Source organism: Lacerta agilis, chromosome 1, assembly GCF_009819535.1.
Source record: "Lacerta agilis isolate rLacAgi1 chromosome 1, rLacAgi1.pri, whole genome shotgun sequence".
Taxonomy (NCBI): domain Eukaryota; kingdom Metazoa; phylum Chordata; class Lepidosauria; order Squamata; family Lacertidae; genus Lacerta; species Lacerta agilis.
Genome location: NC_046312.1, coordinates 48,456,933 through 48,470,846, shown reverse-complemented (window position 1 = coordinate 48,470,846; position 13,914 = coordinate 48,456,933). Strand labels below are relative to the sequence as shown.

The 13,914-nt window shown below is 45.4% G+C and overlaps 1 protein-coding gene across 1 annotated transcript in view; it reads right to left on the bottom strand.

The window, feature by feature from the left end:
• Positions 1-960: 960 nt before the first annotated feature.
• The window catches only part of LRP4 (LDL receptor related protein 4), a 100,769-nt gene continuing 87,815 nt past the window's right edge, over positions 961-13,914 (bottom strand). The window contains 13 exon segments of the mRNA XM_033148267.1: positions 961-1,970; positions 1,972-2,229; positions 4,892-5,030; positions 5,754-5,838; positions 6,631-6,698; positions 7,118-7,241; positions 7,895-8,008; positions 9,505-9,649; positions 9,870-9,978; positions 10,155-10,289; positions 10,885-11,103; positions 11,255-11,558; positions 13,215-13,440. Coding sequence (XP_033004158.1) covers positions 1,896-1,970; positions 1,972-2,229; positions 4,892-5,030; positions 5,754-5,838; positions 6,631-6,698; positions 7,118-7,241; positions 7,895-8,008; positions 9,505-9,649; positions 9,870-9,978; positions 10,155-10,289; positions 10,885-11,103; positions 11,255-11,558; positions 13,215-13,440 — 2,001 coding nt within the window. The 3' untranslated portion in view covers positions 961-1,895.

The window sequence follows — 13,914 nt, the reverse complement described above, 5'->3', positions numbered from 1 at the left end:
ACAAGCACATCACCCACCCTAGCTTTGTTGTGCATGGACTCTTTCGATGAATGTGATTAAAAATGCACAATTGTCATATTCATGTTTTAGGTGTGCAATAAAATAGTTAACAGGACACATAAGGGGGAGGGTTGCCTTGTTGACGGGAATATGAACCTGTTATAGAAGGAAAGTCGCAAGGGGGCAGGTTGCTAGAGTTGCATCGCTGGTTTTTTTTTTTTTTAATGCTTGTGCCCTCCCTGCTTGGAATAGGCGAGAGGAAGCAATCAGATCACGTAACTGTTTAGCCACAGGGAACCTGTGCTGCTCGTCCGAGTGTCACACAAGCACAAGCACAGTCTGTGCATCATGCACTAATCACAAGAGAGGCACTTGCAGGAGCAAGGTGAGATTATAGTGGTGCATATTCCCAGAGAATAAATAATGTGGTTATCAGCTCTGAATAGGACTTCCCTGCAGTGTAAGTGCTATCTTGCCAAATCATGTCTGGAACTGGTGGAGGAAGTGTTTGGTTGCACAAACCACCACCTGCAAAACATTTCGAAAAGGCCGTTTCTTAGCCTTGGTTCTCCCTTCATAGCATGGAAATCTTAACCTAGTTGCATTGAGGAGGAAATGAACTTTATACAGTCAAACAGTTCTGGTGCCCTGCCTTACTCCTTGCCTGCCTGCCTTTGCCTAGCCACACACATTCATCATCTCTCAAATTGCACACACCCACTTTTTGACACCACACATACTCAACCCACACAGCAGATCCTAGAAGAAGGTGCGAGCAGACCCATCCTCCCAGAACTTCCAAAGAGAAATGCTGGCAAGAAAAGGCTTAGAAAATGTCCCCTACTAGGTTTGTCCAGCAGCATGTTGGAGCTCGAACTTGCACCTGATGTTTCAGGTACACCCACTGACCAATTATATTCCATTTCCAAAACAGACAAACAAATAAAACATATTGCCCACTTGTGTTCCACAGGCTAACGTTGTTTTCAGTAGCACACATTTCCACAGGATGGGCCTGTGACTTGAGTAACTAAGGAAGGTTATGATAAAATACCACTGCACCCGGTGCTTTCCTCAGAAGTCAAAGCTACTGGGAAGTGCAATAAAAACAGCGAGTCGTCCCTCCAGGGAACAGATGTGTTAAGTTCAATCTGACAAAAACCAGAAGTATGTTTTAGGAAGGGAGTGGGCATTCTGCCATACCGAACTGTGGCAGGAGCAACCTCTGTTGCCAGCAACAGGCTCAAATGCTTTACCCTCTGAACTCCTGACACCCTAGGTTGGATTTCACAGGTGTTTCCCCACCGCTTAGAAAAAAGATGGGTCGTGGTAATTTAGTGACCCTTCCAGTGAAGTTACAACTGTCGTTTGCTCTCCCCGCACAAGTATCTGCAAAAGTGACCCGCTGTTACATCACCTTTCTCACTTCAGGCACTTCTACCTGGCCCCAAACCCTTTCATTTAAGACAGAAAGAGCGCAGTGCAAAATCTAGTTAGTGCCAACAGACTCTGAAGAAAGGTAGTAGTATCAGGGAACTTCAGAAACTCTCATCCCTCCCTGGTGGCGTTGGGAGTCCATGGCTAGCTGGTGCACTAGACCGAGTGAAAGCTGCACCGGACACAGCTGGGAAAGCAGCTGCTGAATTCAACACCACAGCTTCTAGCAAAAGGGGACATTATATAAATAAACATCAGTGAGCCAAGAGAGTCTCTAGGTTGTCTCCCACCTGCCACAAAAGGCAGTTTAAGCTCAGGCTCCTCTCAGAAAGAAAGGCTCTGGGCTCTGTGTGACACAGAGGCAAGTCTCTTTTGAGTTCCTCCTGGAATTGCGGGCAAGATCCTATCTCATCAGTGCGAAAGGTGACAGAGGAGGGACAAGCGTCTCATTGTGTGCTTTAGACATCACTCTCTGTTGAGGGTTTGCGTTGGTGCTTCCAGCCTGTGTCTGGAAGGGAGCCGCGGCGCTCGGGGGGTCGCTGCCGCGTTGATGCTGCTGCATTCTGACTGCTCCTCCTGCAGCAGCTGCTCAGTTTCGGTGTCATCCAGCGAGCCGGAGCTGGCTTGGATAGAGACCGTGTCAGTCTTCATGCAGACGTGGTCACGGAGGATACACCCCCGAGAGCTCCGTATCTGTTTCAGGTCGTCCCACTCCGATTCATCGCTGGACAAGAGGCATATCCCTTCCACAATCTTGATCTTTTCCTTGCTGTAACTGTGATCAGGTCCGGCCTGTGGACAGAGACAATAACATGAGACATGCGAGTTGAAGAGGGAAAAAGCAGGTGCCAGAACACCGAAGCGCAGAAAACCCACAAGAAGCTGTTTCCTGCTATGTGAATAAAGTCACATTGTGCACTTGGGGAGGGACTAAAGAGATGACCACTGCAACTTTAGGCTTGTTAGACAGGACCGTCCACCCACCAAGCCCACACAGCCATGAAGCAGGAAGTGCTTAAAGAGAAAATGACTCCAGGTGCTCCAAGTAACCAGGTGTAACCACACACTATGGTAATATTGGGCACAGCAGGGGAGGGAAGGAAAGAAGTTCACTAGCCAAACTGAACAGAGGCAAGAAAAAACAGTTTCTGACCGCCCAAATATGGTGCTAAAGTAGATCTCAAAAGCTAGCAAAACCCACCCACTGGAAACCAAAATGTTATTGACACCTATCTTCATACCACACAGGCGTTTTCTTTCATTGTGGAGGTCTCTGACCTATCTTAAGCACGGGAGCAAAAATCACAGGGTCATGGGATGGAACACCAGAAAAGAGAGCTAGCTTTCACAGGTTTGCCAGACTCAAATGTCTGCGTGCATGAAATACTATCTAGATGGATCACGCGCTGCGTTTCCTAGCAGACGAGCTGTTACTGGCAATTCCATTACAAACTGTGCATCCCATCAATTCATGAAAAGAAAAGATGATACAGGTAGTGAATAAATTGGGAGGACAAGTAATATCTCCCAAATCATGAGGAGTGAAAAGGAGCACTGGCGAAATCAAGCATTAAACTATGAGACTGTCTTAAGATTCAGCTCCAGAATGGCCACTGCAGGTTAGATTATGAGAATGCAGGCACTGACTCTTAGAAGGGTGTCTCCCACTACACCAGAGATGATAGGAGTCTGCGTCCAACAGCATCTGGTGGGGGTGCACTAGATGCTTCTTAAAGTCACCCTCCTGTATCATGAGCTTTGTTCCAAGCACACAAAGTACAGGAAATGTAGTGGAAACAGCTGAAAAATGTTGTCTATATTTGAGTGGGACGCAGAAGCCAACCCTGGTTAATTCAATGCAAAATGTGTCTGATGGGTATAAACACTGATGTTAAGAAGCGTTGCACAGATCAGTCCAATCAGTAATTATGTTAAAATAGCAAAGATTTAGAGAACACTCTCATAAAAACAGCACGATGCACACAAATTCGACATGGAGGAGAGGAAAGAGGCAAGGAAAATTAGCAATAACTGTGCTTCACCAATTCCAGGGCATAGCTGTCAACTTTTCCCTTTTTTAAGGGAAATTCCCTTATTCCGAATTTTGTAAAGTTCTAAGCAGTTTCAAATTACTTAACCAAGGCAAAAACACTTTTCTTTCCCAGCACACAAACACACAAGTATTTCAGGGGGGCGTGCGTATGCACGCACGCACACACGGAGAGGGAGAGAAAGCCAGCCAAGAAGCAAGTAATATAAGACAGCATTAGGCCACTCATCAGCACTACAGGAAGAAGGCAGGCAGAGGCTGCACAAATGCAGAGCTGTGATACCTGATATGAGGCTGTGGGCAGGTCAAAAGAGGAATGGTGAAAGGCTATCAGGGGGGTGAGAAAGATGCTGAGGAGGAAAGACAGAGAGACTAAGTGCTTTGAGACATCACGGCCCATCTCGTGCCCTTCCAAATACAACAATTATCCATTAGTCTGCTCTCCCTCCCACTGGCGATCCATGCAGTGCACAGGCGCATCTGTCTAGCTGCATATAGCTATTCATGACTACTGAAGTACAGGGACCCCACAAGGGACTGGGGTTGGGAACTGGGAGTGTGTCATTTTACATTGGCCTGAACCAGAGAAGGAGAAGAGAAGAGGTGCAGCAGCATCACCCCGAGCTCTGCCGAGAAGCCTGACCCTTCCCTCCATCAGCTGTCACCTGTCATCAGGCTGCAGCAGAGGATGGAAGAGAAGGGATGCAGGGCCACTCCAACAGCTGGGGAGGACAGCAACATCTGGCACCTCCTCTCCATTAACTTTTCCACTCCAAATGGCCATTAGCAGAAACTGTGGCTAAGAATTTGTCTCATTTCCTCCTCTTTCCCAATCCATTTTTCCTTTGTGCCGTATCTTTTGAAGCCTGGCGGCATTGACTGTCTTGTTGCAGTGATTTGTAAGCCACTCTGGAAGCCTTTTTTTTTTTTTTTGCTGAATAGAGGAATTAAAACTCTGAATGAGTCGAACTCTTCATTTCCTTGGGATAACAGGTGCCCCAAGACAAAAGTATCAAATAAATAGTATTGCTGGTTAACCTATACGAGTCATGTCAGTGGTCTTCTAATAGAATGATAGAATCCTAGAGTTGGAAGAGACCACAAGGGCCATCCAGTCCAACCCCCTGCCAAGCAGGAAACACCATCAAAGCATTCCTGACAGATGGCTGTCAATAATGTGAGAGGTGAAGGACAGCATTCCTGACAGATGGCTGTCAATAATGTGAGAGGTGAAGGACAGCATTCCTGACAGATGGCTGTCAATAATGTGAGAGGTGAAGGACAGGATTCTTTAGGGTAGCTAGGACTGATGAGAATAAGACGAATTAGTTAGGCTTATTGCAATTTGATGTTTAAAACCACAGTGCCTTGACACAAATGACTCAATCTAAAGGCATCTCTTACCTCCTTATAGCATAGCTGGTTATACATGGCTGGCTTGGGAACTGTTTCAATCTTTACCTCTTGGGTAGATGTCCGGTAAGAGGGGTTACTGTAGGTAAGGTTGCCCAGGCTAGGATCTGTGAACTTGGACTTCTTGTGCCTGCAGGAATACAACAGTCAACAAAGAGCCTCAACAGCTAAAGCCCTACTCTGCACTACTACTCTATCAGAAAAATAACTATGGCCTTGTATTTTCTCCTTTCTCAAACCATAAGTAAGTCTTTTATATCAGATAGCAAACATCTCAGATAGGAAATCTTGACTGCACTCATGGGAGGCAGCAAAAATCTATTTACTTGTATGCCAGTGGAAAAAATCAGGGGCAATTCCACTGATAAGCAAGAGAGATCACATTCATGCAAAATGTTCAGAGTTCAAAGAGTCAATAGGTAAGAACCAAACCAAGGCATGTGCAAATTTCCACAGGATTGTTTTGAAAAATTTCCCGGGAACAAAAACTTTCTACGGGCAAAAATTAAATCGAGTATTTGTTGCAGTTAAAACTACTCTTCACTGCTCCCTGAAACCAATGCTGTCATTTTTTCAGAGGCAAATGAAAGAGGAGGAGGAGCTGCCCGCAACATTATGCAAGACCTGTAAGTTAGGAGCGTTAGCATCTCAGCCTCCCTTGTTTATGGTTACAACTTTGCTTTGTACTCCAGTTACGTCTCCAGGAATGCCACCACCACACCTGTTGCAGACCTCTGGCATTGGTTCCAATGAGGCATTATTAACTACAGCAAAGAAGGCCTGGGCTTTGTCAGAAGTAGTCCAATCAAAAGATGAATTCAGAAGCACAGAGGAACTAGGGGAAGGAAATTACCTGTATATAATCACAGCACCAATTAGCAGCAGAATGATCAATATGCTGAGAAGGCCTCCAATTATGTAACTGACGTGCAGTCCTCCTGAAAGAGGGCAACAGGTTAGATTGAGGATGAAATTCTATGCTTCTGTGTGTAAATATGTGTGCATGTTGACAGTGCTGATGGGGCCCTAGTTTTTGTACAGAGTTACAAGAGAGAAAGTCAGAAAAGGCAACAAAAATATTGGCAGACTTTTAATTTTTACCATGGCAATTCTTCCATTCCAAGAGTGTTTTCCTTTAGCCCATCTCTTTAACTCTTGATGCGTGTGTTTTGTCAGCCAGAAGAACGAAATGATTTTGTACTTGTGTAAATGTTGTATACACCTTTGGGTAACAGAATAAGCAACCTAAAATTCATTTGAGTTGCTTATGATTCCGATCTGCTTTAGCTAAACCATCTACACTGATTCCCAATAACTCTTTTTCTTCTATAATTTTAATTTCATTATGCTTCCCTAAAAATTGCTCCAAGACCTTTTAATTAGCATTTTTGGGGGAGGGCTGAAAAGCAAAGACCAAATTATACTGTGCAGTATTCAGACTTGCAATAAAAGTGGTGTGATTCCCTCCCTCCCCTGTTCACCAACATCTCCTTACTAGAAGTCAAAATTTGCTGAGTCGTTCCATCCTTTCAGAAGGCTACAGTGGGTGTGTAGCTGGGCAAACGCATGACTACTTTGCTATGAGCCAGAATAAGCCCGCATACATTTAACCTACACTGCTGGCTTGGTAACGCTATCGTTGTTTATTGGTCTTGTGTCTGGGCCTCCAACATGGGGCATAGAAAGTTCTGGTGCAGTCTGGGACAATGAGGGATAACGTAAAAACTCACCGGTGGTTGCCGGCACAGCTTCGCTTGCTCGGCTGCACAAGCCTTGGCCAACCTTTTTGTCAGAGCAGCTACACAGGGGGGAAAGAAAAGTAGGCAAAGGTAATAGAATTAAGAGTTGGAAGGGACCCCCAAGGGTCATCTGGTCCAAACCTCTGCAACATAACTTCTGGCCAGGTAGAATGAACCCAACTGAGGCAGCTGGACATGAGGTTTGACAACAGAACAGGTTGGGGAAGGGTGGTCCAGATGCCCAATATTCTTTTGAATCACATTTATTATATTTCTAGGCATGCAGGAGGGGGAAGGAATACAGGAGCTGAATGGTGCACATGAATGGGACAGCTCTGCCCCCCCATATCACCATCCTATTAAGAGGTGCAGAAACTCCTGCGTAGTTTCCTTCCTCCTTGCTGGGGCAGGAAAGTCAGTGAGGAACTCGGCACCACCTTCTGTCACAATCATCTTTTAAAGCCACAAAGCCACTCACTTTGCTTCTGTTGTTTCCAAGGGTATATGGGGTTTGGTTGTCGAAGAGCCAGATCTACCAGCGGGAGTCTGACTCTTTTTGCTTGCACGAGTGGTCTCGGGAATTGGAGGCCCCATGCCAGGAACTACACAGAACACAAAGAGGAAGGGGAAAAGAAGCTGAGGAAGGGGAGATAATTAAGCCAAACGCAGCTTGCAGAAATGCAGAAACTGCAATCTGTTTCCCCAGACGCAGCAGCAGGCAGTTAAGGTTCTGTATGTAGTTTTAACAGTGATCTGCTCCTAAGAAAACAAAAACTGCAGTGTAGCTACAGGTGGTTAACTGGGCTGCTACAGCCTGTATGGGAGCAGCAGAAAATATCAGTGTGCTCTTATTTTGCCAATCTCCAACCATCCCCGATGTTATATGCACATACATTTTTAAAGTTACTGCACACAAAATGCCAATGAAATACAATGAACTGCTTTGAACCGCATTCTTCAGAGACCCATCCAGAATGCTAAAATATGCATCTGGGACATATGGAGAACGGAAGGGAATTTCAAAGAGAAGTTTTCAAATTCACAAGGAGCCCAAGTCCAGAGGAGACAGGATAATGATTTCTTGCACTGATCTGAATGCTTTGACAAGACGGCACTCTGCCGCATAGGCTGTTCTATTATCTGAAGGTGGCTTATTTAGGTTTCACAGAAAAAAACTCCACAGAAAAAGTCCTCATGAAGCAGGAGCAAAAACATCGTGATTCCTGTCTGAAGGTCTGCAGTTCAAGCAACTTACCATTTGAGCAAGGCCGCCCATCTGGTTCATCTGGGCAAGCACAAACAAAGTCAGAAGCTCTTGCAAAACAGAGGTGGGTGCAGCCTCCATTACTGACTCCACAAGCGTTGGTGCCTAAAAGATGCAAACAGTGTATTTGACATTACCACCAGAAGAACATCGTTTTCTGTCATCAACTGTGGGGGCTTCGCATTCTTATCAGCAAGACACAGTGGCTGATGGTCAAGAATAATGGTTCTAACCAAAGCCTCTCATGCACAAGGTTATTTTATTTATTGAAAAGCCCTTCTAAACCACTTAATATTTAAAAACCTCTAAAAGATATACAAAAATAACAGGATCACATAATTCCTGTTTGTTGGGTCACTGTTGGATTGTTTGTTGGTGTAGGGTTGCAGCAACCCTGGCACGTAATCACTGGACTATACAAATAGGGAGAATAAATGGGCCACAATGCAGGTATCCTCTTTGTCTTATCTTGATGTCGCTCCTTTGTCAATACCTTCCCATTCTTCTTTTATATTACAAAATCCATTAAGCTTGTGCTTTCTCAAAGACAAGAAATAATTCATCTGAAAGAGGACTTGTAATATTTCTTAATAAATATAACCGAATTACTTGTCATTACTGACAGGCAGAGTGTTAAAGAGGGGTGGGTGGGTGTTGCTTTCAGAGTCCAGCCATTTTCCTTACCCCTAGGAAAGTTAATATCAGACCTTCACTTATATGGGAATGAACAAAGGAATGTGTACGTATTACCACTGAGCAGGAGCTAACCTGCCCTACTGATCTCACTACCTGGACAGAAAAGCAGGCTGCTCCTTCTCAGCTGTGTCCTAGACTGTAGTCCATTTACTATATCCTCTAAAAGTGAATGGGAGCCACTGAGAACTAAACTAACCAGGCCCTACTGGGAGTTTGGTTTCTTTTGTAGTGGACTCTTGGAACTGGCTTTTTAATATGTAGATAATAGCAACGTTTTAAAGAATCTGATGCTTTGCCAGAGTGAATTCTAAGTTTCTGCCCCATGCCTATTCTGAATACCAATGGTCTTCATTCTACTAGATGTCTTAAAAGAACCTGACAGGTGTTCAGAGACATGGTGGATGGCCTCAACTCACAAGCAGCAAGGGAGGCACAGATTTCTGAGGCTGGAGTACAATATCCGTCTAGCATGACTCAGGTTTGGCATACTAGTCTATGTTTTATTTAAACAGTATGGGAGAGGGGTAGCTAATATCCCAGACTAAAATAAAAAAAATATTTCCCCTTATTCCTGTTTTTAGTATGACAAATCTTCACCCAACCTCTAAGTTTGAAGGGAAATTGCGTAACTCCACAACAGCAGTCCTAAGTCCATGATGCCGTATTATCCATGCACCAGCCTTACTAGCAGGAGTTGTTATATTCTCACAATCACTTCCTCCCATGACACCCTAGAGTCATGAAGGCACATTTGAAGATGTGGTCAAGTTGGGGGGGGGAGACTGAACAAGTGATTCTCTGTGTTGCAATTTTTGCAGGAAACATTTAGAATATATTTTGGAAGATGCACCCTGTTTTGACTCTCATTATATATATAGTGAGGAAACCTAGATTGCTGCGTATACCTGTCTGCCTTTGAGGAGAGACTACAATGATATCCATAAGTCCTTCAACATTGGCTAACACAGTCTCCTTATTCCGACCAGAATATTTGTCCACTCGCTGGATAGATTTAGTTTGCCAGTCTGTCCAATAGAGCCACCTGTCTTGCTGCTCAGAAACAAAGAGATAAAGGATTAGGAAGATACAACAAACATGTAGGAAGGTAATAGAAGCTTATTCAAGCAAAACCATTTCTCCAGTGTATGGCAGCAGGAGGAATGAGAACACCAACTTCTCCCAACACCCATAAATTTAAAAAAAAAACCTATTTCTTTGGGAGCTCATCTATCTAGTGACATTGCAGAGTTCCCACCAAGGTCCTTTGTACCTGTGTCAAGGCAAAGGGATGCGACACTTGGCTGACCAGGACCTGACGCAGCTTCCCGTTGAGATCAGCACTCTCTATGCGGTCTAGATGAGCATCTACCCAATAAATCCTAGAAGAACAGAAAATATGGGAAGTGAAACCAACCTCCACCATAACCTCCCACCCCAAAGAAAACGATTCCCCATCCTTCTTGCACTTCTTTACTGATGTGATGCAGAAGTTCCAGGCTGCCTTAAAAGCAGAGAAATGGCATTTGCATGTGGAAAGGGACTATGTTATACTGACCTCCTAGTATCATAATCCAAGGTCAACCCATTGGGCCAGCCCAAGTCAGTGTTGATCAATATCTTGCGCTCAGAACCATCCAAGTTTGCGCGCTCAATTTTAGCGACTTGTCCCCAGTCTGTCCAGAAGAGGTATCTGAAAGAAACCAAACACAGGATGACACACACGCAAACACACACACACACACACACACACACACACACACACACACAGCTTCTGCACCAGGTAGTTCTTTTTTGGAGATGAAGGGAGAAACTGTTTTCTCTGAAACCTTTTGCCGCTACTATTTGCAATGTCTCTTCATTCTAGACTCCTCACTAGGGAGTAGATCTACTGGTGGGGAGGGCTGGTGACTGCCTTTTGAAAAACATCTTCCTCCTCCAGCCATCTGGCCAGCTGCAACTCTTCAACAAGACCAACAGATCATCTGGTTCTAAGAGTCAGATTGTAGTCCTAACTCTTCTTGGTCCAGCAACGCTCACCTCTAAGCATGAACAGAACCACAGTCAGGAGAGGCTCCAACAATCTAATCAGCAACCACCTGATGAAGTGCTACAGCTGAACAGCTGGCTGGATAGTGTGTTTGCTCATAAAGATCTGCTGGTAAAGGAGCCTACTTGGTCAACAGACCAGATGCTCCTGTAGGCCCAAGGAGGGCCTTAACTTTTGAAGCACTACTCTCCTCCCTCCTTCCCATTCTGCCTCTAGTTGCCCCCCCCCCCCAACTTACCCCTTCCTGGGAAAGACAGCAATTGCTCGGGGTTCATCCAGATTGTTACTAATTAGCACTTTCCTGCAGCTGCCATCTAGTCTTGCAACTTCAATAGTGTTGCGGCCCGTGTCAGTCCAGTAGAGGTTTCTAGCCACCCAGTCCACAGCTAGACCATCTGTAGTCTTCAGTCCTTGACCAATAACTGTTTCCATATTGCTGCCATTAAGGTCTGCTCGCCTGGAAAACAGTAGATACCAAAGAAAATAAGAATTTCTGCCTATTAAAATACCACATTGTAGGGCAGGTCCCGCATCACAAAGACTAGCTAGCGAAAGGTCTCATGCAATTAATGAATTAATGCACCCAAAGGAAGCTAATGGGTTCCTACCTGATGACATCTAAGAAGACATCTGTGTAGTAAATCTTGCCATCTACACTGTCATAGTCCAGAGAGATAACATTGTTCAGCTCTGGGACAGGAACGTGAACATCAGTGTGATCGCTAGTGTCCAGTGAGATACGGCGGATAGAGCCTCGACTGGAGAACAGCAGGTAGGTTTCAGGAGAAGGATCACAGGTCCTCTCGTCACTCTTCAACTGGATACCAGTAGGGCAGGCACAGGAGAAGCCTTCAGGATTTGGCAGGCAGAGATGGGAGCACCCACCATTCCTCACTCCACACTTGTTAGCACCTATGGGAAAACAAAGGAAGTCTCTCAGATTGGACTTTCCTGTGGTCCACATTAATTCAGTACCCTCCTACACAGTCCTTGTAAACAGGAGATTCTCAAGCAAAAGTAGGCACAAAACATTTGTAGGCCTTGACCAAGGTTACTACTACCCAGTGTACCTCAGGTATTTTTTAAAGGGTCGTAGAAAAAGTTAGTGGGACCATAGAAAGATGCAACTTCAGAAAGCAAAGCCTGCCAGTGTGCACGCGCGCGCGCACACACACACACCTCCTGACTGCACCCCCAAAATGATCAACAAGATAGGTGACAAGAGGTTCTCAATTTTGCATTATCCTTTGCCAGCACAAATGGGATGCGGGTGGCACTGTGGTCTAAACCACAGAGCCTATGGCTGGCTGATCAGAAGGTCGGCAGTTCGAATCCCCACCACAGGGTGAGCTCCTGTTGTTTAGTCCTAGCTCCTGCCAACCCAGCAGTTCAAAAGCACATCAAGTGCAAGTAGATAAATGGGTACTGCTCCGGTGGGAAGGTAAACCGTGTTTCCGTGTGCTGCTCTGGTTCGCCAGAAGCGGCTAATAATAATAATAATAATAATAATAAATTTTTATTTATACCCCGCCCTTCCCAGCCAAAAACCGGGCTCAGGGCGGCTAACACTAATCAAAATCACAGCAAAAACATAAACACAATCAATCCAAAACAACAGATCAAACCCAAAAATTCAACATCAAAACTGCAGTCTCACCTTCAAACAACCCACCAATAAAAGAATGAAGCATAAATATCAAACAGAAGCCAACCCAAAGGCCAGGTGGAACAGCTCCGTCTTGCAGGCCCTGCGGAAAGATGCTAAATCCCGCAGGGCCCTGGTCTCTTGTGATAGACTGTTCCACCAAGTCGGGGCTTAGTCATGCTGGCCACATGACCCAGAAGCTGTCTGCGGACAAATGCTGGCTCCCTCAGCCTATAGAGCGAGATGAGTGGCACAACCCCAGAGTTGCCCGCGACTGGACCTAACGGTCAGGGGTACCTTTACCTTTACCTTGCCAGCACAATGGCACCAATAATGCTTTATCAAACTGTGAGGAAACCCTAGCCCTACAGGGGAAATAGCAAGATGAACTCCTGGCAACTAAATAAACATACAGAGCAGGCACTTGAGAAGGTTGTAAGTGTGAGGATGACAAGACAGCTGATTCAAATAAGATGGAAGGCTTCAAAGTGCTTGAGTGGTTTGAATGTAGTTTGGTTTTTTTAAAAAGTTCAAGTAGCTGGAATTAAGCAAGGCTTCCCATCTCAGTGCTCTCCAGAGGCTGCTGGACCTAAACTCCCATCAGCTCCAGCCAGCATGGTCAATGGTCAGGGCTGATGGGCATTGTAGTCCAACAACAACTGACTCACATAGACTGGCAAGGCTAGATTAGGGAATGGAGCAAGATCTGCAGAAAAGGCACAAAGACCAAGTAAGAATTCTGATGCGAAAAAACCGCAAGTCCTTGAAGAAGAAATGCAAAGAATTAAAGCACTGCAGTGAACAATATCTGGGAGTGGCTTGGGGGTGCAGAGGAGAAGTAAAGAAACCCCTTGGTGCCAGCTTCTAAGAGGACTCTCCAAACAATGTTTGGCTTGATGGAAATAGGGGGGAGGGGGACTTACCCAGAGGGTGCTTTCTGTCAACAGCCTGGATGTCCATTAAGCCAGGCAGGTTTGCCCTGACTAAGATGACGTTAGCACCAGTGTTCTTGTCAGCCCTGTGGATGCTACGTGTTTGCCAATCTGTCCAGTAGATGTAGGAATCCAGCAGAGTGAGGCCGTAAGGGTGCTGTACTGGAGACAGCAAGGTGCGGCGGTTTGCACCATTCAAGTCTGCAGCCTCAATGCGCTGAAGGACAGAAATGGAATGTTTATTCCCTTTTTTGAGAGACAGAGAAAAGCCTCAGAAAGCTGAAAGCAAAGGCCCCCAGATAGCTATGATTCCAAGAAAAATCTCACAAGCATACTTGGTTATCTCTTCACTGGGCAACTGTAGCTGCAGTTCATCAAGTGACAACACATGAGCAATACCCATCAAAACACAGTGTTTGAGGTTAACGCCAGGCAATAATGAAAGCCTTGCCTTTGTCACTTAAATCCTGATGGGGATTTCTGATATGGAAGTCACAAAGAGATGTTGCAATAACTGGCCTCATTTGCATGTTACAATAAAACACAGTTAAACTGCTCACAATGCTCAGAAGTCCACTCTTGCTCCCGGCTGCACCAGGAGAAGCAAGCCACAAGTCTTGGGGCATTGTGCTGTCTGAACCCAGGCTCAGGGCCTTCAAGCCAACCACAAGCGGCAGCCTAGCTTTATTCT